We start from the raw sequence: 26,417 nt of genomic DNA, 5'->3' as shown, positions 1-26,417 counted from the left end.
CATATTAAATTAAACGCAGTCAGCCAGTTAGTCACAAGTCCCAGATTAAGTACCCCAGTCAGATTAGCCCCCCAAATTTAGGCTAGTCATTTAAAATATTTTTACAGCTCCAAAGTACCACATGACCTTGACATAAAAGGTCACAGGATAAAGAAATTAGAGAAGGAAGAAGTGACTCATTAGATCTTTAGCTAGAAAAAAGTTCATGAGAGATAAAAGGGATCACAGAAGATCATGTGGATTATTTTGATTACGTTATATTATAGTCTTTACACATACAAATCCAATAAGACTAAGATTAAAAGGAAATCGGTGGCAGGGGAGGAGTGGGGGAGAATCTCTGCATCATGTTTCTGTGACAAGGTATCATTTCTAAGATATATGAAGAAATGATTCATTAATAAAAGCTATGTCTCAATTGATAACTGGTTTAAGGATATGAGCAGTCAGTTCTCAAGAGAAGAAACCCGAGCTGTCTACAATCATAGGGAAAAAAATGCTCTAAATTACTAATAATAGAAAAATGGAATTTAAAGCAATTCTGAGGTTCCATCTCACACCTATCAGGCAAAAATAACAAAAAAGAAAATGATAAATCTTTGGAGTGGGGGAAGTCATGGGAAAACAGGAAGTGATATGCAGTTGGTGAACTTGAGAATGGATTCAACCATTCTGGAAAGCAACTTAGAATTATACACAAAGAATTACTAGGTAGTACATACCTTTGACTCGACTATACCCCTGCTAGGCCTATACCTAAGAGATCAAAGAAAGACGAAAAGGTCCTATATGTACAAAAATAGTGGTAGCAGGTTTTTTGCAGGAAAAAAAAACTGTGGTGGAAACTAAGGGGATACCCATCAATAAAGGAGTGACTGAATAAATCGTGGTATTGGAATATGATGAAATCCTATTGTACTGTAATAAGGAAGAAATAGGGTAGATGATTTTGGAAAGATACTGAAAGAAAGACTTCTTTGAACTGATGCAGAGTGAAGGCAGCAGAACCAAGAGAATAACTTGTGCTGTAACACCAATATTATCAAAAATGAACAATTGTGAAGACTTATAAACTCGTGGAGAATAAAATAAACTGAACCCAGAGAACAGTTTAAACACACAAGAATTTATATAATAATAATACTATAAAGACAAACAACTTTGAAAGCTGGAGAAACCATGACCATCCATGATTCGAGAACACTAGTTGAAAAACATGCTGCCCACTTCTTCTCAGTGATGGTTGGATTCAGGATACAAAATGAGGCATAGGTTTTTTGAGTTTTAGTTGGTTTTGGTTTTGTTGTTTGTTTTTGGTTTTTGTTTGTTTGTTTGTTTTTACCACAAACAATAAGGAAATGTGTATTACTTGATTTTACATATTTGTTACCAGGAATTTGTTTTTCCCTTCTCCCCCACCATAGAATGGAGGGTGGGAACAATGGATTTTTGTTAATTAAAAAAAATAAACTTTTAGATTAGATAGATGAGAGCTGAGAGAGTAAAGAGATGAGAGATTAGATAGGAGATAGATAAATGATAGAGACATACATACATACACAGCCCACTTTAAACAAAAGACTGGGAAGAGACCTGGTACTGGGAGATTATTATTATTCTTGGCAAAAGCTCCTTGTACAGAGATCCTAGGCATACAAAGAATTGGCAAAGAGATTCATATTTACCATGTTTTCCAAATACAAGATCCTCTTGAACATACACTTCAAAGGATTTGTTGTTGCATCATCTGGGAGTGACTACTACGAATGTTACAAAATGTTACTACCGATGTTACAAAAAACAACAAACTCATTTTTATCCATATTAATAAGACAACTGAAAGACTCAAAGGATATTTTATGCTTTCCTTAGCATTCTGCTATATAAAAGTGATTAATTAAGGTGTTTGTTCCTCATTCATCAAGGGTGTAAATGGGGGGGGGCATGGGCACAACAGATATTGAGGAGAAATGAGTAAAATCTGATGGGTGGGGGAAGGGACATGGGGAAGGCATGAAAGGGATGGTAGCAGTTCTTGCCATCACCTCTCTTCCTCACCTCCAGGGTCCTATGTGGGGCTTCCCATCACAGGACCCTAAGGCTGCAGGCTTTATTTCCCTGCTTGAGTCTTCCAAAGAAAAAGAGGCCTTGCAGAGGATGGAGAGGAATATAGACTGAAGGCATTCTGGCTGCTGTAGCTACTGTCAGACAACTGGCTATAAGCCTCTGTCTCCCTCAGCTTCCAAAAGGCAAGCAGAAATAGTACTTTCGCCATGTATAACCTTCATGTCTGTCTATCCCTGTTTCTGTCTCTCTGTATGTCTCTCTGTCTCTGTCTGTCTGTCTGTCTCTCATTACTTTTCCTTTTGAATAGATATAAACATGACTCTCCAAACCAATTGATATATTGGATACATCAGATTGTAAAAAGTCCTGGCTGGAGAGGCAGGTGACCAGGTCACCTTGGGCAAGTCATATAACATTCCTGGGCCTCGGTAATGAGATAACTGACCTCTATGACCTCTAAGGGTCATTCCAGGTCTCACATGTTGAGAGTCAGTGCCTAGTACCTAGGAAATGTTTAATAAATTCCTATTGATTAGTCGATCAAAAACACTCCATTCTAGTTCTGCCCCCAAAATCCAGACGAACTCCTGTTCTTCTCCATCAGGTCTCAGCCTGGAGTCATGCCCCCTCTTTTCCCCACCGTCTCTGCCTATCTTGCCTGTGATGTTTAAAATCTAATGTGTGGTCACCTTCAATTAGAAGCTTTAGCGCAAGTCTTTGGGCATTAAGCATTTATTGAAGTGTACCAGGTATTCATGTGGAGTTCAGAAAGTTAAGCAAAGGCCTATCTAGCCTAGAGTTCCAGCCTGGTCTGCTTCTTCCTGAAGTCCTCTGCTGTGAGCCTGCTTCAACCATAAACTCTCCTCAAACTGAGTGAAGGCGGTCCTTACACACTGCTTTAAGCTGATTGGTTAGCATCGTCCAAATACATTGGTTCACTGCACTTGAAGGTAGTCTTGAGTTAAGTTCAAAGTCCTTAGCTTCTGAGAACAATACCTTCTTAAGGGCTGGCCAGGTGTGGTTACAATCTAATCAGCAGTCAATCACTCTCACTTAATTCAATCAATTTAGATTAATCTCCAGGGGGGCCTTTGAGTACCTGCCAAATCCCATTACTTTATCACATGCCTACCCTGCATAGATCATCTCCCATGCCTCTTTCCCCAGGAGGCTTCCTGGATTACTAGGAGACATTCACACTGATCTCCCCCAGTTCTGAGCTCCCAGGCCATCCACTGTGATACATTGGCTCTCCCCGGTCCCAGAGGTCTCTGATGCTATCTTTTTATTTCATGGGAGGCAGCTTGGTGTAGTAGACAGTTTGTCTCAAATTCAGGAAGACCTAAGTCTTCTGAAACATACCGACTCAGTGACCCTCAGCACACTAAACAACTCATTAAGGCAATAAGTCACAAAGAAGGTATTAACCTGCATTTGTAGAGAGAGTCACCTCATGTGGGAGTTTTCCTACCCCCAAACTTGCCTCCCCAAGGCTAGTCCAGGAGACATGTCTGAAACTCTCCTCCTTGGCCATGTTCCTTTCAATGCCTAGACATGGGGCTAGTGCCTGAGGCTTCAGGAATCTTTGCTTGTGGGGATTGACCCATGCGCCTGGGGACTTAATTTCTATAACAGGAAGTCATAAAATAATTCCAATGTAATGGAGAGGAAGAAGGGATCCTTTCCCCATGCTTTGGACTGGGGCACTTTCCAGGGGGCCAGAGCACACACATGCTCACCTCTGTGCGAGGTGCCCAAGTCCAGAACCTGTGGGGGGGACTCCCCAGATTGCTCCCTTACATCTGTCCTTGGACTCTGAGCCCCATGGAAAAGTCCAAGAAGACAAGCCTATGTGAAGGACTGGCTTTCTCCCAAGGATATGAAGTGACCAAGGGCTTTGAGACAAAGGATCTGAATTCAGAGCAGGACAAGACATGAATAGATGTGTTTCAGCTCTGTGACCTTTCTTTCTGTCAAAGCTGGAGATGTGGCCCATTCACTCAATACCACTAGGAAGTGTCTTATTAACAGCAGGCCTTTCTAACATCCTCGATGTTCTCTCCTCAGAGCTTTCCGAAATCCCATACTGCAGGTATAATCTCCACCCCCACCCCCCACTCCCATTCTGGGAATTTGAATCAGGTCTTCTGGACTCTAAGGTAACAAATACCTAGTACAGGTATTGTTGTTTGTCCTTCATTCCCAGAGAGGGCCAGGACAAGAGGCTGATGTCATGACTTGCACTGAATTAGATTTAAGGCTGTGCAAGGTCACCAACGTCTCCTCCAGAGTCATCTGGGTCCAGTGACAAGATAGACATCAGGATGATTGGAGATGGCCCTGCATGTTTAAGGCAATTGGGATTAAATGACTTGCCCAGGGTCACACAGCTAATAAGTCTCTGAGGTGAGATTTGAACTCAGATCCTCCTGCCTTCAGGACTAGTGCTCTATCCACTGTGCCACCTAGCTGCCCCAGTACAGGGTAGACAAGAGCTATATCCAGTGCTCAACCACATCACTGACAGAAGGCTGCAATATTCTAATCAAAGGATTTTTTAAAATCTCATTTTAAAAAATCTCCTGGAGAGAATTCTGGCTCTCAATAACGCTCCTATGTGGTTCTCTGTGGTAATGGCACTTTAGTTCCCTGAAAACGACTGTGGGGAACATTTCTGTGTCTTTAGCCCTTTGAGGTTTATGGAGCAACCGGCCTGGTGGTAGGTGCTACTGGGATTATTGTCACCCTTTCCAGGGAGGGCCCACAAGGTCTATCCAGCAAAATAAATTAAGCATGGACTGTGTGATGGACACAGGGGCGGGACCCTGGCAGGATAAACACTTAAATGACTCTGTCCTTGCCTCAGGGAGGCAAAGGGGCTCCAAGAGTTTCAATGACATTAATTAGCATTCCTGAAGTCCAGATAATGGTCCCAGTGAGCCCAGGCCAGGAGCACACCTGCCTAAAACATCGATCTCTCTATGCAGGAGACATCCCAAAGGAAACTAGGAAACCTGCATCATTGGAGAAGCGAGGCACTCAGCCATACAGGCTCCTTCCACACAGGCCCCCTTAGGAGGGAGTATTTGTTCGCTCTTCCCATTGATTACTCATGTGTTTACAAAGGATGCACCAAAAGGGCCCAAGGCAGGCATGGCGGTCAGCCTAGATGGAGCCTAAAGTCAAAAAGGCTGAGATTGAGGGGTAGCTCATAGTGAAACTTTGTTCAGCACAGAGGGTATGGCAGCAATGACAGCCTATGGATGCCTTTTTATCCTGTGTGAGGCTTGTCCATGCCCCTCCCCCACAGGGAAGGCATGCTCAACACAAGGATCATTGCTCTAGAGCTGGATGGCACCCTAGAGATCTGGTAGTCAAACCCGTACAATGGGGAAGGCAGAGGAAGGTAAGCACTTGTCTAGGTCACACAGCTAGGAAGTGTTGGAGAGGAGATTTGAACCCAGGTCTTCCTAAGTGCGTATCCAGTGCCTTGGTCAAATTGTCAGCTAATGGGGGCATAATGAAGTCCTTGCTGCATTGCTGTGGCCATGATGAGAAAGATAGCGATGTAGTTTAACGTGTTGGTGGTGGTCATGATCGTGATGGTGAAGGTGGTGGTGATGGAGGTGATGCCGCTGCTGCTGGTGATGGAGGTGATGCTGCTGCTGGTGGTGATGAAGGTGATGCTGCTGGTGGTGATGGAGATGATGAAGGTGATGCTGCTGCTGGTGGTGATGGAGGTGATGCTGCTGCTGCTGGTGATGGAGGTGATGAAGGTGATGCTGATGCTGGTGGTGATGGAGGTGATGCTGCTGCTGCTGGTGATGGAGGTGATGAAGGTGATGCTGCTGCTGGTGGTGATGGAGGTGATGCTGCTGCTGCTGGTGATGGAGGTGATGAAGGTGATGCTGCTGCTGGTGATGGAGGTGATGAAGGTGATGCTGCTGATGATGATGGTGTATCTCATGATAATGAGATGGTGGTGATGATGGTGGTGATAGTAATGATTGTGAAGGTGATGATAATAAACTGACTGATTTGCAAAGCACTTTACATGAACCATTTCATCTCATTCTCTTAACAGTCCTGGGAGGCCATTTTTTGTTGGCTTGGTTGTTCCTTGTTTTATATTTTCTCATTTGTGTACATGTTGATCCCTCCCCTCAATAGAATATAAGCTTTTTGAGGAAGTTTGGCCTTTGTGTCTCCAGGGAGTAGTATAGTATCTGGCATTAAGTAAGCATTTGCTTACTGACTGATTGATTATTTTATTCTGTTGTTCTGACTTAATTAAGTACTTCACTATTTGATTTATGGTTCCCAGCAGATCTCTTGGTATAGAATGGAGCTTCAAGTCACCTTTACCTAATTTTGATTACCCCCAAACATGCCTAATCATCAATTAATTAACAGGTATTAATGAAGTGCTTTCTGGGTTCCATGACACTGTCCTGGGCACTGGCAATCCAAATACAAAGGATGAAACAATTCCTATTCACCAGTAGCTTATGTTTTATTAAAGGAGCCAATAAGCAATTAAAAATGTATGCAGCATAAATATAAATACAAGTACATCATGTTATTAAATACAAGGTAGCTTGGGAAGGAGGGCACTGGAAGTTCAGGACATCAGGGAAGGCTGCTTGCAAAAGATGATGCTTGAACTGGATCTCAAGAAGAGAGGAACTTTGTGAAGCAGAGGGAAGAAGGGAGGGCATTTGAGGTGTGGGGGTGGCTGATACAAAAGCATAAAGATAGAGATGGTGCCTCGTATATGAGGAGAAGAGAGACAAGCTTGACTGGATTGCAGAGAGCAGGAAGTTTGGAAAGATAAATTGAAAGTAAATCAACAAGGGCTTTAAAAGCTAAGCACAGGACTTTCTATTTGATCCTAGGGGTCCTAAGAAGTAACTGCACTTGTTTGAGTAGGGCAGTCCCATGTTCAGTCCTGAGCTTAAGTAAAATGACTTTGGCAGCAGTAAGAGGGTGAACTAGAGCAAGGAGAGTCTTGACATAGGGAGACCATAGGCAGCTGATGCAATCGTCGAGACAAGAATCGCTAAGGGCCTGGACTAAGGGGGTAGTTGTGTGAGTTAAAAAAAGGGAGACAGACAGATTTGGCCACTAGTTGAAAGATGGAGGAGTCCAAGGTCATGCTGAGGTTATAGACTTGGGAGACTGGAAGGGTTGTGGTACTTTGGACAGATAGAGGAAAGTGTGAAAGGCTTAGGGAGGAAGATCACAAGTTCCCTTTTAGAGATGCCAAATTGGAGATGTCCTAGAACATTCCATTTGAAACACCAACAGGCATTTTGATGGTAGGAGACCCAACCTTGGGGGGAAAGACTTTGCACCATACCTGGAGTGTCAAGGGTGGCTCTTGTTACAATATTAACCAAACTATTGTCAAATGATCCTGGCTGGAGCCATGCTTTATGTGTTGTGCCTATGTTATTAGCAGAGAGATCAATGGGCGCTAGATTCTTGGCCTCTTCCATTGTTTGCAGGGTTCAGATGAGGCTTGATTGGGATTTCAGTTCATGACCTCATGATGCCAGACAATGTGGGCACTTTCCCACCCAGACTCTCCCCTCCAAGCTCCAGCGCATATCCCTTCTCTGCCCTCAGGTCTTTGATGGCTGATCCAGCGCCCACCTCCATTTCCTCTTCACACACTGCCACTGCCCATTCCATTGGTACACTCCAGCAGTCAGCTACTGCTTTGGTACCTCCTGAATCCTGAACTCTGCATCTTTCAATTCTTCCATGGGTAGTTCACTTTTCACATTCGTGTGTTTCATCACCTCGGGCAACTATTACTTCCAAGACCAAATGTAAAACATGTCATTTGTCTTTGAAAACTTCCCAACTTGGCTCCTTCCCACCTGGCCCATCTTCTTACCTTTGACTTCCCTCCACACTCTGCAATCCAGCTGTGCTGAGATGCTCCTTCCTCTCACATAACACTCCATCTTCTGATGTCTTTCTTTTTAAAGAAAAGTCTTTTTAAAATTTAAGCATTTAGGGGCAGCTAGGTGGCGCAGTGGATAGAGCACCGGCCCTGGAGTCAGGAGTACCTGAGTTCAAATCTGGCCTCAGACACTTAACACTTACTAGCTGTGTGACCCTGGGCAAGTCACTTAACCCCAATTGCCTCACTTAAAAAAAAATTTAAGCATTTATCCCCCCCCCCTCATCCTCAGCTAAAATCTTGCCTTCTGCAGGAAACCTTTCCCAATGCTGATTTGTTCTGGTGTCTTCCCTCTAGAATGAACTTCTTTCAATCTTCTCCATAGCTTATTTGTACATTGTTGTTGTCATGTCCTTCCCCATTAGACCATAAGCTCCTTGACAACAGAGATGGTGTTCTTGCCTTTCTTTGTATCTTAAACATTTAGCACAGGGCCCTGTGCATAGCAAGGATTTAATAAATGCTTGTTGATTGACTGCCTGTTATCTGTACCTCCTTTTCCCCAATGGATTGCATTTGGAAATTTCTCAACTCTTTTAATGACCTCATTGCTTCTCCCTGAAAGAAAGGCCTTTCCTTTGGAAACCAATATTCTTCCAACAAAGTCATATGGCTGTACCTTCAGTTCCAAAGAATTACAGTCATAGTTCAACCAAAGGGCAGTGGAGAAGTCCACAGTGGATGTAAATGGACAGAAGTGCATTACCAGCAGGGAGCTATTAGAGATATTACAAAGAGCTTTGTCAACACAATGCATGAGTAGAAGAAAAGATTCCACAAAGTAAGGAGGATCATTAGTCAAGAGGTACAATATGGTACCAAGGTGATGTTAGAATCCTTGGAAGAAGGCCTCCAAGCATAGAGGCCCTCTATCAAGTGTCAATAGGAGGACATTGACCAGAGTGATATAAGATGAAAAGATGTGGGTGAGCTGTGAATTGAACCACTGCAGGGAATACCCCCGCTAAAAATAGCACTGCTTCATGGTAGTAGCATGTGAGTGGCTCCTGTACCAGACCAGGCCTCTTTAAACTCTCTCCCCTTGTGACCCATTTTTGGCCAAAGTAGTAGGACTCCACCAGTCTCGGATGACCATGGATCAGCGCCCTGAAGAGCCACAGGCCACAGTGTGGCTGTGCAGTCCAATAGGGGAGCCGCAGCTCCTGAGTGACATAACCGGTAACTGCCTCGTCCCGTGTTGTATCTACCCCATGAGGAGTAGCTGGAGTGTCCTCTCCAGGGCGCTGGCCTGGGCAGATCAATGTGGAAAACAAGCTGTTGCCCATGCAGAAGCTTTTCCCTCTCCGCGACATTGGAGGATCCAAAGGAGAGGCAGAGCCAATACAGTTTGGCACCAGTGCCGCCGCAGGAGTTGCCAGAGGGATGTGATGTCCAACATCCAGCGACCTAAGGGACTCCGATTCCTGATTTTCCTCCGGGTTAACTCCCAAAGCCTTTCCCATATGTGGGCATAGCCGAAAGGCAGAAGAGGTTTAAAATCAGGGTTTCCTTCCCCTAGGTGACTTGCCTGCCAAAGCTAATGAGCCCCACCTGACCAAAGTGACTGGTTTTAAGGCACCACTGACTGGCCTTCACCCCTTTTCCTATTAGTGGAAACAGTTCCGCCATGAGAAGGCCAGGAGTTGGGCTTTGGTTGTCAGAGGCTATTGGAGATGCACGCTATTGGAGCATTTTATAGAGAGTGGGAGCTTATCCCCACTCCCACCCCCGCATGACAAACCTTTGGAACTACATATATATATACACATATGTATGTATACATACATATATATATACATATATATGTATATATACATATACATATATGTAACCTTTTACTATTGTCAAATTTTTTGTGACTTCTATGTTCAGCAATGTGACCCCATAAAGAGATGCAACCCACTGTTTAAGAAGCTAGGAGCTAGACTGTGAGTTCATCAAGATCAGAAACTATGTCTTATATTACTTTGTACCCTGCACCCCACTCTACAATAGAATGCTCTGAACTTAGAGGAAACACTCAGTAAGTATTTTTAATGTTAATTCATCATGACCAGAAATTTTACCAAAATAATTTTAAATTAAGGAAAGGCAAAAAGAAAAGGACAAAGATGGAATTGTGGAATGCTGGATACTCTCTTTTTCTCCTCCATCTCAATCCATGGCAACAGATGTCCACCAAGTGGTGTGTGTGTGTGTGTGTGTGAGTGTGTGTGTGTGTGTGTGTGTGTGTGTGTGTGTGTGTGTGTGTGTCTTTCATGGTGGGAGAATCAGAGGATTAGAGTTTGCAGCAACTCCTGGACATCCATTTGATCTTGACCCTCCCGGGAAAGGAAGCACAACTGGCATGTCCTCTTTCTCCAACTTGAAGTAGGATGGGAGGCGTAGGACTTCTCCCAGGGGCTCTGTGGTCAACTCGATGTGCACAGGGAAGGTCACAAGGGGTTTCCTCTCCTGGTCCCCTTCATTGATGTCATCAACGAAATCAGGCAAAAGCTGGACAGACCCTTTAGGTCCCTCTTGCAGGGGCGCAGCCGCGGAGGGGGAGGCTGACTGCTCCGGAGGCTGCTGTTCTGTGGGATGGCTCCCTGGGGCTGATGTTGGCTGAAAAGAGGAACATTTCAAACATACACAGTTCACCAGCCTGAGCGTCCCTGGACTCACTGCCCTCCATTAAGCCGCTGAGCTCCCTTTTAAAGGAAGACTTCAGGAGGATGCCTCTCAGGTATTCAGATTAGAAAAAGGCTTTGAGGGGGGCGGCTAGGTGGCACAGTGGATAGAGCACCAGCCCTGGACTCAGGAGTACCTGAGTTCAAATCCAGCCTCAGACACTTGACACTTACTAGCTGTGTGACCCTGGGAAAGTCACTTAATCCCCATTGCCCCACAAAAAACCCCAAAAAACCAAAAACACAAAACAAAAACAAAACAAAACAAAAAGAAAGAAAAAGGCTTTGAAAACTGAAAGATAAAAAGAGGTTCTGTGTATCCCAAATGTATGGGGAAAGGGAGGGTGGCCCTCTTTTAAGCTAATGGGTAGCCAACAGGACAGCTCTGCACATCCTTTCCTGAGAGACGTTTCTCCCACATGGGAAGGACAATAATAGTTCTGAAAGTATTAACGTCTCTCCCCAGGTAGTTGAGAGAAGCAAAAGAGAGTCCGTGTAAAGAATCTAGCAAACCGGGGCAGATAGGTGGTGTAGTGGATAAAGCGCTGACCCTGGATTCAGGAGGACCTGAGTTCAAATCCAGCCTCAGACACTTGACACTTACTAGCTGTGTGACCCTGGGTAAGTCAATTAACCCTCATTGCCCCGTAAAAAAAAAAAAATCTAGCAGACCTTAATGCACTATAAAAACATGTGACCTGTCAGGGTACTGGCTGGTGTAAATAGTTCCTAGAGGGCTGAACATGGCCTCAGGAGAGCCCTGGGTTCCAATTCTGCTTCTGACACTTACTAGCCATGTTATGATCATGGTCAAGTACTCTGGCTTAATCTCTCAATTTCCTCATCTGTAAGGGGGGAGGGCACAACAATATTTTTAAAGTATTCATGGTATTGTAGATAGCCAACTGCATCTTTAGTACAATCTGGGTCTGACACATATTGGCTCCATGTCCCTGAGAAAGTCTCTAAACTTCTCAGTGGCCTCAGCCACTAAGATAGTCAGGACACGCTTGGATGGTCAGTCGAAAAATGAGTCCTGATCTGTCTTGTGGGAGGGTGTTTCCTCCTCCAGGAGTCCTTATATGGGGAAAATCCCAGTCCTGGAGCCCCCAGATGCACATGCTTCTGATCTCTCCATCACAGGGCTGTTCTGAGCCAAGTGCCCAGCAAACACAAGCTGTCGGACAGTGCCCTTGCTCACACTGTGTCCTGCCAGGCAGGGAGGGAGGGCAAGCAGGGATTTAGATCTTTATCTCACCCAGAAGGAAACTGAGGCTCTAAGAAATTAAGTGGCAGCAGGGTCAAGATTAGCACAAATCCACAAACCCAATGTTCCTTCTGCTGAGATGCACAGGGGCAGGGCTTCCACTGTGCACCTGGGTGGGGGCAGGGGTTCTGTCTGGGGGGGCCCAGCCAAAACTGTCTCCCCTTCAGCTCAATGAGAGCTTGAGCAAAGAAGGGAAAGGAGGAGAGGATGGGCATGGGGAGCAAGGGAACTGGGATGGACAGATGGCCATCTCCCCCTGTTTGGGGAAGACCACAGACAACTGGACTGAAAAATACCTGGGTTTGGAAGAATTCACAGGTCACAGAGACGTGCTTTTCATGTATTTCACTCAGAGAACCCCTGCAAAGTCCTACAGGCTGGAAAAGGGAAAAAGAGGACAGTGTCATAGAGGATTGTGCCCACAGTGAGAGAGGGAGGGGATGGCTCTCATTTGGCCCTGCTAGCACATCCCCTGGTGCTTCATCAACACCCTTGCATGGATTGATGGTCTTCATTTTTCTTCCAGCTACCCTCCTGAATCTCCTTCTAGACTTTCTCTGCAATATACCAGAAATGTCTCGACCCTGGAAATTCACTTCATTCTTGGGCCTCCCAAGCTGCAACTACCCTTGGCTGTTGGGCCTCTCCCTTTGATTGGCTGGTTCTTTTCAAGGAGGACACCCAGGCCAACTGTGGGCAGGCCACATTGGACTCTCCTCCCTGACTTTCTCTACCATGCCCTGATCCTGGTACCTTCCTTCTCTACCTCCCACCCTACCCTGTTATGTGTTGTCTTCATCCATTAGATTGTAAGCTCCGTGAGGGAAGGGACTATCTTTCATTTTGCAGAACCTGGCACATAGTAAATGCTTCATAAAAGTTTGTTGCCTGGACCCCTTTGATTGTGTAGTTCATCCTAACAGACAGTGCAAATTCCTGGAGGTTCCCAAGTCATTTAAAAAGATGGTGTGTTTTTTCCTTGATTGACTAAGACAATTGTGCATTAAACTCCATGGGAAGAAAATCCAGAGTCCTGGGAAGAAACCTACCTTGGAGTCAGCGGATGGTTGCAAACATTTTTCAGAGCCAGGCAGTGATTTGGTGCAGGGCGTCTCAGTAACTAAGTATTCCACAAAGTAGAAAGGGCCTAATATCCACTGGGGTGGGGGGGGGGGGAGGGAAGAGGATGAGAACAAGGGAAAAGGAAGATGAAGAGAGAAGGTAAGATGGAAAGGAGATAGAATGTCCATGAAGCCTAAAGGCATTGCAGTGTAAAGTATCAGAAGACCCATATTCAAATCCCAGCTTTGCAGTCTACTCAGTCTGTGACCTACACATGATCCTCTGAGACAGAGCTCACTCCCCTGTCCCATAGCAGGTACTCCACATTCTGACCTCTGCTGGCCCTCAGAAAGATCTCCCTATGAGGACCACTGCTCCATCACAGTGGAGCACCTCCTTGGGTGCCTCTGACTCAGCCTTTAAAAGAGAAACACTGACTTTCCTCATGGAATTGGAAAACTATAAGACCTCTTAGAGGTCATCCAGCAGGACTTCCTTCTGGAAATGAGACATAGATGAACTCCACAGGGCCCTTGCAGTGGCTTTGCCATTGTGTCACTTTTGCTGTCCTGTTAGAGAAAGGCTAGTGGGTAGGGGGTCATTAAATCAAGCTAATCCATAAAGCAAGATGGTTTGTACCAACTACAGAGATAATAAATCACCCCAGGGTCCAGAGATCTTCCTCCTAATCTTAGACTAGTAGATAAATAGGGCTGCTGGACAGGTGAGTGAACTACTTCCCACTTACCTGGTAATAAGCTTTGGTAAGTTGGAAGAGAGAAAATTTCTTCCCCACTGCAACCTCCTTGTTGTATTTCTCCAGACATTCACTAACAGCTTCAAGAATCGAGGCATCTGAGATTTTGGTGTAGATGGGCCCAGGGCAATCAGGGCACATACGAATAACGCTCCCTCTAAAAACTGATTTTTTTTAACAAAGAAAAAAAAGATTAGCTTCTTTCTGATTTCAAAATCATGGAGTCACACCTCATGTTCTGCTACATTATGTAGCTAGGGAATTTTCAACACACTCATGACTTTTTCCTCAATTTAAGAAATGTTAAGTTCCTACTATATACAAAACAAGTCACAAGGTTCAACCCAAATCTGCAGAACTAAAGCCCAAGCTCCTGCTCCTCAGAGACTGTGGATACAAAGACAATGCTTGCCCTCATGTAAGTTATAGTCTACTAAGGGATTCAATATAGATGCACATAAGTTTTTGGTGAGAGATATAGGTAAAGGCAAAGAGGGAGTGCTTGGCCTATTTTTCAAACAACCCAAAGCTGAGAAAGATGGATGGCCAACTCAATGGGTGACAGGATCCAAGAGAAACTTGACAGGTTAGAGCATTTGACTGAGCCAAGTAAGATGAAATTCAGGAGGGGTTAATAGAAAGTTTAACATTTGGGTTTAAAAAATCCACTTTACAAGTACAAGGGGGAAGGGAGGCAGAGTGAATCATCAGTTCTGGGGAGGAAATCTAAGGGGTTTCATGGCCTGGGAGCTCAATATAGTTATCAGTATGAAGCAGGACAAAAAAGAGGAGTGGCCTTTGTAGCTAGCTAAGGGCAGGGCTTTAATTCCCAGAAGAGAAAGGCCATAGTCCCTCTGTTCTCTGCCCTCATCGCACCTCAGCTAGAGTACTGCAGGCATCTCTGGGAACTACAGTTTAGGAAGGGGGTCAATTAGTTGAAGAGTATCCAGAAAAGGACAACTAGGATGGTAAAGGGCATGGAGTCTGTCACATGTCATGACATGACTGGTTGAAGGAACTGGGAATGTTCCCCTGGAGAAGAGAAGACTCATGATTTCCACTCTTTGCTCTTAATTCTACTTTCTGGGGCCAATAAGAACAGGGCTAATTCTCCTTCAACTTGACAGGTCTTCAAGCACAGCTCTGCACTTATGCAAACTGTTGGAATCATGACCCATACATATTATCACTCCTTCCTTTACCAACCTTTGGCGCCATTTTGGTCCTCTTTGAGAATGGAGGACAGCAAACAACCAACAATGATAAAATGATTTAGGATATAATCACAGTTCCCAGAAAACAGATGAGCAAATATACTCCTTTCCTCTTTATGCAAAGGTGAGGAGCTATGGGAGAGGAATATTGCAAACAATGAACATGTTGTAGGTTTGTCAGTCACAGTAGGTTAAGAGCTTATCTTTACTTAAAATGTAATAGGGGTGATCATGAACCTTGATCTGCTGCACTGAGACACCTCCCTGGGGATGCTCTGGTTCAAGTCAAGTCAACAAGCATTTATTAAGTACCTACTATGTGCCAGACACTGTAATAAGCTCTGGGAATACAAAGGAAGAGCATTATCCCTCAACTCAAGGCTCTCCCTGTCTAATAAGGGAGACAAATGTGCAAACAAGCTTGCACAAATGAAATATGGACAGGATGAATTGAAGATTACCTCAAGGGGCAGCTAGGTGGCGCAGTGGATAGAGCACCAGCCCTGGAGTCAGGAGTACCTGAGTTCAAATCTGGACTCAGACACTTAACACTTACTAGCTGTGTGACCCTGGGCAAGTCACTTGACCCCAATTGCCTCACCAAAAACCAAAAAAAAAAAAAAAAAGAAGAAGAAGAAGAAGATTACCTCAGGGGGAGGAACTAAGATTGAGGAGGACTCCAGAAAAGGCTTCTTGCTGAAGGGGAGACTTTAGCTGAGGCTAGGAGGAAACCAAGGAAGCTGGGAGCCAGTGATGAGGAGGGAGAGAGAGTGAGGCATGAAGTTAGGAGTATCCTGTACAAGGAGCAGCAAGGAGGCTAGTGCCCATGGAGCTATGAAAAGACTGGAAAGGGGGGAAGGTGCCAGGTTATGAAGGTCCCTCAAAATCAAACCAAAAATTTTGTGCTTGATCCAGGAGGTAAATGGAATCACTGGAGGGGAGGAACATGGTCAGATCTATGCTTTAGGAAGATCAGTCTGGCAACTGAATGGAAGAAGGACCATAGCTACATGGGGCAGGAGGAATTTGGTTTTGTTTTTCAGGAAATGACTCATTTCAATCAATAAATCAATAAAACTTGAAAACAAATACAACAGACCAATCCAAGAAGAAGCTCCTCACCTGGACGAACAGTGCAATTATAGGCAGGTAGGTAGGGAATTCTTTCTGGCATGGAAAGGTAAAATATGGCTTTGCACTGGCCATATACCTAGGATCAAACACATTCTTGTTATAGTTGTAGAGAAAATAAGATGGTGTCCATAGCTCATTTCACAGGTTTATCCCAAGAGGCATCGTATGTGACAATGGGGGATGTCATGATAAGGCAAGATCTGTAAAGAGACTTTCTCCATACCAAAAGAAATCAGTTTGGGGTAAAACTTCTCAGTAATGGGATGAGGATTGAATATACTATGAAACAATGGGATAGCCATTGGCATGCATCTTAGTGAAAAGGGAAATGCTGATTGAAGCACCCCTGGATTTACAGAGCTGGAAGAGAGCTTAGAACACATTCAGTTCACCCTCCCACCCACCCTCAGTCTACAAATGAGGAAACGGAGGTCCAGAGCAAGAAACTGACTTATCCAAGGCCACACAGTGAGTGGTAGAGCTCACCCAAATCTGACCCACCCCCACCCCCAACTCGGTGTCCTTTCTGCTAGAGCACATGGCTTTTTTTTTAAAGGATAACTCTAAAAATCACGTTCTTTTGGATTCCACTTCCTCCTTTGAAGCCACTGAGAGCGGACACTCACAGACTGATGCAGTTCCCTGGCTGCACAATCTGTCCAGTTTTTCCTGCTGAGAACATGGCAGCCCGTCTCTAATACATCGAAGGTGAGATAGTACACGGAGCCTCTACGTCCCTGTGCAGAGGAGATGGAAAACAAGAGATGCTTCATGCACAGCCCATCCGGGACAGGCAATGCTGTGCCAGGATCTAAAGGGAGGGAAGGAAACACTGGATAAGGACTGGCCACAATTTTCCAGTAATAAAGGTTGCCCAGCCTAGTGGCTCTCTCCAGATTAAGCCAAGGAGGCCTCTTAGATACTGAACTTAACTTTCCAGCCTGGTCTCATGCACTCTATGGTTATCAAATGAGATGAAAATAGGGAAAGCATTTTGCAAACCTTAAAATGCTGTATAAACCCTAGCTATCATCAACACCCTCATTATACTATGGTCTGCAAATTAGGTAATTTACATAAGGCTTGTAACCCTAAAGTGAAATAGAAATGCTAGCCACAGCCATGATGGTGATACCCTTTCAGACAGGACTCCCAGCGGTTTCCCAAATTGGCCATGATATCCCTGGCCTTCACATGGACCCTTACCTGTTACTGACATGCATTTGCTTCTCATCCTTACCTTTCAAAATCCTTCCTTCCTTCCAGCTTAATCACTTAGTCAATGAGCAAGCACTTATTATGGGCTGGACACTGTATTAGAAGCTGGGAACATGTCTCTGACTGCAAGGAGCTTATATTCTCTTACGACCCAGCTCAAGTACCACATCCTTCATGATTACTGTTCCTAAAAGTGAAAACTCTCTCTCTCTCCCCACAAAAGTACCAATAGGACACCCCAGAACTATCCTTTACTCCTATTATCCCCTGCTTTGTACTCTTCAAGCAGAGAATGACTTGTGGGGGACATTGCAGAAGTGATCCCTGTATGGCTTTGGGTTGGAGCAGGTAGACACTGAGATCAGTCCCATGACAACCCTCTATCTCCCTCAAACATCCCTGATTTTATTGTTGGGCATCATCCTTCCACTGACACAGTTCACAACTACTCTACAATTTAGTAGATGGTCTTTGTAAGTTGTGGTCCCTTGATCAAAATGTCCATCTCCCTGGGACCAAGCTGGGAATGAGCATCCCCCAGTTCATTCGCAGAATATAAGAAAGGTAAGGACTGTTTTATTTTTGCTTGTGTATCCTCAGAGGTTCACACAGTGCCTGGGACCTAATAGGCATCTAATAAATGTTTCTTGATATTCATTTACTCATCATGCTGGCCCATGGATGGTGGACATAGAGTCCACACAAGCTCTGTACTTAAAACTTTTCTAGCTTGGTTGGGTATGATGGGGAAGGGAAAGAGGGAGGGGAAAATGGGGGAAGAGTAGAGAAGGTCAACCCATGACCTTCAAAACATCAATATTGTTTGGAAAGTATGTTATCAAATGATTGGTGATTCCAGTCATTTCTTAGGTCAAGTGGCTTTCTTCAAAACTCAACTCAAACACCACCTTTTATGTAAAGACTTTCCTGATTTCCCCCCTCCACTTCTGCAGGCCCTTCCCACCAGTCTCTCCCCATTCCCCATTGCCTTGTAGTCATTCTGTCTCTATTTTCTATTTATTTTTATATGTATGTGTTGTCTCCTCCCATTAGAATGTAATCTTCTTGAAGGCAGGTATTGTTTCAATTTCATCTTTGTATTTCCAGTACCTGGCACAGAGCCTGGCACATTGGAGCTGATAAATAAATGCTCATGGATGAATTGGTCCAGCAAAACAAAGCTTGTTCCCCTTAACACTGGCTACAAAAACTGCATAATTACTTTGATGCTGGCCATTGCATGACTAAGATTGTATGTCCATGGAGATGAGCAAAGCCTTCTCTCTTCTCTCTTCAGAAGTATTCAATAACTCAATCCACTTCCCTGAGTGTTGTAATATTAAAACACCCCAGCTAGGGCCAGAACCTGCCCCAAAGGAACCTGTCACTTCAGAGCTGCCTGGGGCCTCAGGGGCCATTGACTCTAGTCTGTACCTGAACCAGGATGTCCTCTGGGACATCCCAATGATGGTTCTTTCAGTCTTTTCTGGAGTTCTTCCCAACAAACAGCATTCACAACTTCCTCATCTTCTCATTCTATGTCTGGATCCCTCCTCACCTCTAGCTGAAATCTGCCTTAAAGATTTCTACTCACTGGTCCTCAAAAAAATCTACATATGCGCATGAGATAAAGGAAGGTGCTATAGGTTATCCTTGCAAGAGCAAGAAACTCTGTCCTTAAGAAGCTTACATTCTGCTTGGAATGTAACGTGTAATCAGAGAAATGAATATCAGCTCCAGAAGTTCCAGATGTAGTGGCTGGGGTGATGACCAATGACCTGAATGGCAGGATGACCCAGGCCTAATTCTCATCTCTGACAAATACTGGCTTCATGACCTCGGACAAATCACCTCAAATCTCAATGCCTCTAGGAGACTTCCTTTTGGTAAATGGTATTTTTCCAATTACATGTAAAGATATGTTTTCAACATTCATTTTTTATAATATTTTGAGTTTCAAAGTTTTTCTCCCTCCCTCCTGCCCCTCCTCTCTCCCCAAGACTACAGTTATCAGATATAGATTATATGTGTGCAGTCATTTAAACATATTTTCACATTAGCCATGTTATAAAAAAAGAAACAGAACAGAAGGGAAAAGCCACCAAAAAAGGTGAAAATATTCTGCTTCAAACTGCATTCAGACTCCATAGCTCTTCCTCTGGATGTAGAAAGCATTATCCATCATGAGTCCTTTGGAATTGTCTTGGAACATTGTATTGCTGAGAAGAGTTAAGTCTATTAGAGTTGATCATTGCACAGTGTTGCTATTCCTGTGTACAATGTTCTAGGAGACTTTCTAAGACCAGGATTTGCTGATCCGAATGGATGATTCTTCACACCAATGAAATCACAAATTTGAACCACCAACAACAACAAAAAGAGGAAGGACTAACAAGCACAGGGATCCTCAAAGTCTTACTATCTACTGAAGGTGTCAGCTGAACTGAACCTTAAAGCCAAAGATTCTAAGAGGCAGAGCTGAGGAGGGAGTGCATGGCAAGCACAGGAGGCAGCCTCTGCAAAATCATGGAGGTGGGAGATGGATGGCCAATTCAGGGAAGACAAGAAAGTCAGTTTGGCTGTAGCATAGAGTGTGTGAGGATGAATAACGTCCCTGCTGTCCCCCACTATCACCACTACCACCACCAGTGAATAATATTATTTACCTGATGTTCACGGACATCAACCACTCGATTGAGACTGAACTCATAGCCTTCTTTGCGGTCATCATTGATGCCTTGCAAAGCCAAGCCTGCCACGGACAACACTTGAGAGTCATTACAGCCAGGGGAAAGGAGGAGAGGAGAAGCTTGGAAAACCTGAGCAGGAAGGGATGCAGTCCAGCAACTGTGCACCAGGACCAAGAGGCCCAGGAAGAGAGAGAGGGTCATTGTGCCGTCTGTAAGCAAAGGGTGGCCAAGACTGATGTCGACCTTGCCTTTAAGCCCTTTTATCCCCCTGAATCCAAGGCTGACCTGGAGGCCTCTGAAGCTGCAGTCTTGTTATGATGAAACCTAAAGGTGATAACCAAATCAATGATTGACACACACCTTACCAAATCAGGGGTGGGGCAGAGCTTGTTTCCAGCCAATATCTCAGACTGATCTCCCCTCGAGATAACTGACAAATAAGCTTTGTTTGCCCAACCATTTCCACAGGGATTATTTAAAAAGTCAAAGTCTGACCCTTTCCCAGGTCCTTGTAGAACTCAGAGATAGAAGGGTCCAACCATCTGGCCCAATTTTGAACAGAACAAGCACCTCCTCTAAGCTATACCCCCTAAGTAGCCTTCCCACCTTTGCTGAAAAACCTCTGGTGAGGGGGGAGCCCAGCACTTTCAATCAAGCAAACAACTAGAATGTATTAAATCCTTATGATGTGCCAGGTACTGAGCTAGTTACTGGGGACACAAGAACAAAGAATAACACAATTCCTCTTCTCGAGGAGCTCACATTCAAATGAGAGACACAATAACATATGTACATGTAATATATGTGTGTACAGTGTTGATCAACTGTGATAGCCTAGATTCTTCTCACCAATCCAATGGTACAAGAAAGTTCCAAAGGACTCATGATGGAAAAGGCTCTCCAAATCCAGGAAAAAAAAAAAGGAACTGTGGAATATGGATGCTGATTGAACCATACTATTTCTTTTGTTTTGAGTGCTGTTGTTTTTCTTTATTGAGGTTTTTCCTTTTTGCTCTGATTCTTCTCACATAACATGACTAATGCAGAAATATGTTTAATGTGTTTATATATGTGCATATATATGTGTATACACACACACACACATATATATATGTATAACCTATATCAGATTACCTGCTGTCTAGGGGAGGGGGGAGGGAGGGGAAGGGAGGGAGGGAAAAAATTTGAAATTGGAAATCTTATCTAAACAAATGTTGAAAACTAAAATAAATACATTTTTAAAAATATGTGTGTACATGTATGGAATCAATATATAGATAATAAACAGAGTGGTTTGGGGAAGATGCCACAAGCCATCAGGGGAATTGGGAAAGGATCCATAAAGGAAATGATGTCTGAGCTGCATCTTGAAAGCAGGTCAAGGAGGGTGTGTTTTCCAGGCATGGGGACAGACTATGCTAAGTTGCAGAGCCGGGAGATGTGAGGAAACAGAGAGGAAGTCGGCTTGGCTGGATGCCAAAGAGACAGAGGCAAGGGGTGTCCAGTGAATCTGGAAAAGTCTGGGGTGGTCAGAGAAGAAGAGGAGGAGGATGGGAGCAAAGCTTGGCTGAAGTTTGACCAGAGATGAGCTGTGATAGGACAAGGGAGAAGGGGATTTGAGAAGAGAGGCTGGCAGAGTTAAAAGAGTTGGGCCAAGGAAAGTGATGTCAGGGCTAAGGGACAGACAAGGAACTGAGGGGTCAAGGGATTTGAGGTCTTGAAGAATAGATCTGAGGCATCATAAGAGATGGAAGGATGAGAGGTTTGGTTCTTTCAGCGGAAAGTCCAAGTTTCTATTAAAGAAATGGAACACATGGCCAATGGTGAGGTCTAGTGGGTCACCGTCCCTCCATGTGGCTGGGCTGGAGCATCCCCAGCGCCTTCTCTACTCCAGGCTCAATTTTCCCAGGTCCTTCAATGGTTCCTCGTATGAAATAGCCTTGAGGCCTTTCACCATGCTGATTGCCATCCTCTGAATATTCTCTAGATTATCAATGTCCTTCCTAAACTATGGAAGCCAAGTAAACTGTGGTATCCTTCTCAGCAAAGGAAATGACCTTTGTCCCATGTAGGAATCCAGACAATTTGAGGTTCTGGAAGCTCCCTTATTATAGAGAAACCAACAGACAGACTCTGAAACAGTGGGTCTGAGAGCGGGGATGGCTTCATTTTTCTACCTCCAGCACATAGCACAGTGCCTGGCACATAGTAGGTGCCTACTTATGCTTGCTAAATTGAAATGAATGATAGGTGTTCAGCAATTGTGGGCTAATTAAGTGCAGATTCTTTGAGGTAGGACAGCTAGGTGGTACAGTGGATAAAGCACCGGCCCTGGAGTCAGGAGGACCTGAATTCAAATCTGGCCTCAGACACTTGACATTTACTAGCTGTGTGACCCTGGGCAAGTCATTTAACCCTCATTGCCCCGCCAAAAAAAAAAAAAAAGATTCTTTGAGGACTAGAAAAATTTCATTTTTTTTTATCCCTAACACCTAGCAAGGTAATTAGTGCATAGTAGGTCCTCAATACTTAAAACCTTGATTCTCCAAATAACACCCTCCATCCATACTTAAAAAAAAAATTCAGCAGAACCTGTGCTTTCATTTGTATAGGGAATTCCTGTTGTAGAAATGCCTTCTACCAATGTATAAATTTTCCTTTGACATCAAGAAGTTATTTGACCTGTTCAAGGTTACCCAGTCAGTGTCACAAGTGGGACTTGGACTCAGGTCTTCATGATTTTGAGTCTTCTCTCTATCTACTGTGCATGCTATCCTTCCGTGTTTTGATTTGTGTGCCGTTATTATCAGATATCAGAGGATATGTTCTTGGGATGGTAATTATTAGTGCCATTATTATTAGGGGGTGATATCATCATGATTCTTAGCGCACTGCCTGGCACATAGTAGATGCTTAATCAATGTTCACTGACTGACCAACTAGTGTCCTGTTATTTTGATTTGGGTCTATTATCAAAAAGTGACATAGTCTAACCAGGAAATTCTAACACTGGAAAATTCATTATGTAAAGCAGAAATTTTTGATCAAATCAAAGTGTGCCCCCGTTTTCCCCTACTCCCAAAGTGTACTGATTTCTCTCTCTCTTCCTGTGCTCTGGAGCCTTCCTATGCCAATGCAATTGTAGGTCTAGTTCACAGTCATCATCATGGTTGCAGTGTATCCAGTCCTCAGGATTGTTCTAAGCCTCTCCTACCATCTTCTTGCCATGCCACTGTGCTCTGCCATCCAGATCTTCCAGCCCCCGCCCCCCACAACCCTTCTGTCCTGATTGGTCAACCCATCACACCACAGTTCATCTCACTGAGGAGCCCTCTGCCATCTTGCCACCATGATTCCTCATGTGCACTCCCCCACTTTCCACTTCTTGCTCCGGCTACAATAATCAAATCCTCCAAAGGGCATATGCCAACCACTTGCCCTCTGACTCTAATCCCCAGCTCTGTGACTCTCCCATTCTCCTGACCATCTCCTTCATGTTTTGTCTTCCCCAATGAGAGTGTAGGTCTGAAAGCAGGGCTTTCTTTTTGTATGTGTACACCCAGTGCCTAGAATGCTGATTCAGCCAGAAAATAGTTTGTATGAAGGGGACTCAGTGTATTCAGTCTGGAAATAGGTTGGACTCAGAAAAGAAAAGCTTTGGAAGTTAAAGGAAGAGTCCATATTTTATTCTAGAGGGGATAGGGAGCCCAGACCTTCTCGAGCAGAAATGTGACATGATCAAACCTGTATTTTAGGAATATTAATTTGGCAGTTATGTGGAAGAGAAATCAGCAAGGAGTGAGACTGAAGGCAGGGAAACCAGTTAGGAGGTTAATGCAGTAGCCGAGGGGAGAAGTCACAATTGATTTAAGAGAAATCATTGGCTGTGATTGGAACGGCCAGTTTCTGCTATGGAAGCAAGCGGTCAGATGAAACTGTAGTGTAGCCATGAGCTCAGAAGATTCCCAGTCTCCAGATTCTGGATCCAGCCCTAGAAGGGATCTTTGAGGAAGCCCAGAGAAGAATGGTGACTTGACCAGAATCACATAGGGCATGATGGGCAAGCCTCGTGACAACCAGTCTTGGGGCAGTTCCCCTTCACACACTGACTCTAATTGGTCTGTTTGGCATCAGGCTTCTTTGATGTTCTCAAACCAAATCATCAGATAAATGGCTTATTATTCATTAACTTTCTGAGAAAAAATCAATAAATAGACACCCACTCAGCACCTCTCTTGTCCAGGCAAAGCTTTCTAGCCTCGGATAGTTAAAGGTCAGTGAATGTGGAGACTAATCTAGGTCTCCACCATAATTTATTTCAGTGATGCCCAGAACCTCAGCAAGCCCATGGTCCATCCACAGAAGACTGTTTAGCCACATATGTCCCAAAGTCATTTTTGGCTAAGGGCATGGCCAGGTTGAAAGAACAGGTGTATACATCTGCAGAACTTGATTGATTGGCATGAATGTTGAAAAGTCCTGGACACCCAAGCATAGCCTAGGCATCCTCAATTTTTCTTTCTCCCTCTCCCTATTCCCCTCTTCCCTATGCTATCAGTCCCCAATTCCTCTTCTGTAAAATGGGGGGGGGGCGAGGTGGACTATATGACCTGTGAGATACCTTCCAACTCTAAATCTAGGCTTCTGTGAGTCCATGACTCAGATACAGCCTCCTAGCTCAGACCCTCCTCAGCTCGGACACCTGCAATAGCCCCATCCTTCTCTGCCCTCCCCTCAATCCCATCTTCCCTCCAGCTGAGGGATATTCTTTGTTTGTTTGTTTTGTGGGACGGTGAGGGTTAAGTGACTTGCCCAGGGTCATACAGCTAGTAAGTGTCAGGTGTCTGAGGCCAGATTTGAACTCAGGTCCTCCTGAATCCAGGGCCAGTATTCTATCCACTGCACCACCTAGCTGGCCCAAAGTGATAGTCTTAAACCCTGAATCAAACCTCACTCAAGAGGCTGTGGCAACTCCCTATCACCTGTTGGATAAGATGTCGGCTAATTCCCTTCACAGTCTGGCTCTGGTCTACTTGGCCATACTTCATACACTTTGGTCCCCTTCATGGACTCTATTCCAGCCAGCCAGGGCTTCTGGATGCTCCTCACATAGAATATTCCATCTTGCTCTCTCCCCAGCCCTAATCCCGACTCTCATTCCAGCTCGGCCTCGGCCTTCACCTTGGACCCTAAACCTGTACGCAGGCTGTCACTCCACGCATTCTCCCATCACATCCCTCGTTCAAAAATGACTTCGGGCCTGATGGTTAGGGTTCTCTCCCACTCAGTGTTTACCTGCCCGTATTTCGTGTTTACTAGAGTAACAGGGCTTTGGCCTATGTCTGGACCACCCTTGTGGATGCCTCCGCAACATCAGGGTGATGACAAGATCGCCATGAATGGCATTGGAGGGAGACAGGGCTGCTCAAAGTCACCAGCCTCACTCTCGCCTCCAGAGCCATCCGGGTCCAGTGGCATGACTGGAGGTGGCCCTGGATGCAGTGGGAGACCTTGGCCTTTTAAGCTAAGGCCTTTCACAGGTCTCAGTTTGCCCGAGGTGCACTAGGTAAGAAAGGAAGCAAAGAAAGACCTCTTTTACCTACTCAAAAAGAAATAAAGAGATAGAGGAAGGGAGGGGGAGACCCTCAGGATACAATTGCTATTTCGGCCCACCCAGAGCCATCCAGAGGCCAAACAATGGCAAGATCAGGCCTAGACTGGGACCTGCTATTGGCCAGTCCATGAGGACCAGAGTTCTTGAGGCTTGAGGAGAGGTCCTGCAGACACATTGATATTCCTTTGGGCAAAGGGGCCACAGGTAAGTGTCGGATTCCCCATGTGTAAAGCTGGAGAGTGACTTTACTTTCCCATGCTTCCCCGCTATGTAAAATGAGGGGTTGAGGCTCGATCTCTGGGGCCCCTTATAGCTTAAGATCTAGGGTCTGTGGGCCCAAAGATAGGCACCAGGACATCACCCAATCCAGATTAAAGAGAGGATCTGCCATCTTCTATGACTTGATGGAACCCATTCCTTTTGTTTGTTTATAGTTTAAGGATGTTATAACTGAAAGGAGAATTAGGGCATGGGTGGAGAAAGAGTTGTAACTAAAGTGGAGTGATCAGGGAGTGGCCGACGCCTCTGATACTGCAGGGGCATCCATGCTTCCTTGAGAACTGATCCCTGGCAGACTTGGTACAGCCCCTCCTGTACCACAAACATCTCTACCTCCTCCTTACCATCTCATCACTACGGCGCCCCTCTCCTGAGGTCCACCTCTCTGCTATAGCTGAAGGACGGGCCACCCGGTGAAAGATGTCTCAAGTACAGCCCCGGACAGAGGCTATGGTGGTAATAACAAGGACCCTCC

General features: G+C 44.8%; 1 protein-coding gene across 3 annotated transcripts; it reads right to left on the bottom strand.

The window, feature by feature from the left end:
* Positions 1-10,045: 10,045 nt before the first annotated feature.
* Positions 10,046-20,346, bottom strand: FETUB (fetuin B). 3 transcript variants are annotated; one of them, XM_043997938.1, is made up of 8 exons: positions 20,026-20,346; positions 16,768-16,878; positions 16,130-16,217; positions 13,785-13,957; positions 13,024-13,131; positions 12,271-12,351; positions 10,277-10,642; positions 10,046-10,244 (listed from the first exon to the last, which is right to left on the bottom strand). In XM_043997938.1, the coding sequence occupies exons 1-7, from the start codon at positions 20,248-20,250 to the stop codon at positions 10,295-10,297; spliced, it is 1,134 nt and encodes a 377-aa protein (XP_043853873.1). In that variant the 5' UTR covers positions 20,251-20,346; the 3' UTR covers positions 10,046-10,244; positions 10,277-10,294. The 3 variants fall into 3 exon arrangements, with proteins under 3 accessions (XP_043853873.1, XP_043853874.1, XP_043853872.1); XM_043997939.1 differs by having other exon boundaries at positions 10,289-10,642; XM_043997937.1 differs by having other exon boundaries at positions 10,046-10,642.
* Between the last annotated feature and the right edge of the window lie 6,071 nt (positions 20,347-26,417).

This window comes from Dromiciops gliroides, chromosome 3 (genome assembly GCF_019393635.1).
Source record: "Dromiciops gliroides isolate mDroGli1 chromosome 3, mDroGli1.pri, whole genome shotgun sequence".
NCBI classification, from domain to species: domain Eukaryota; kingdom Metazoa; phylum Chordata; class Mammalia; order Microbiotheria; family Microbiotheriidae; genus Dromiciops; species Dromiciops gliroides.
Note: the sequence above shows the minus strand (reverse complement) of the source record. Positions and strands in the feature narration are given on the sequence as shown.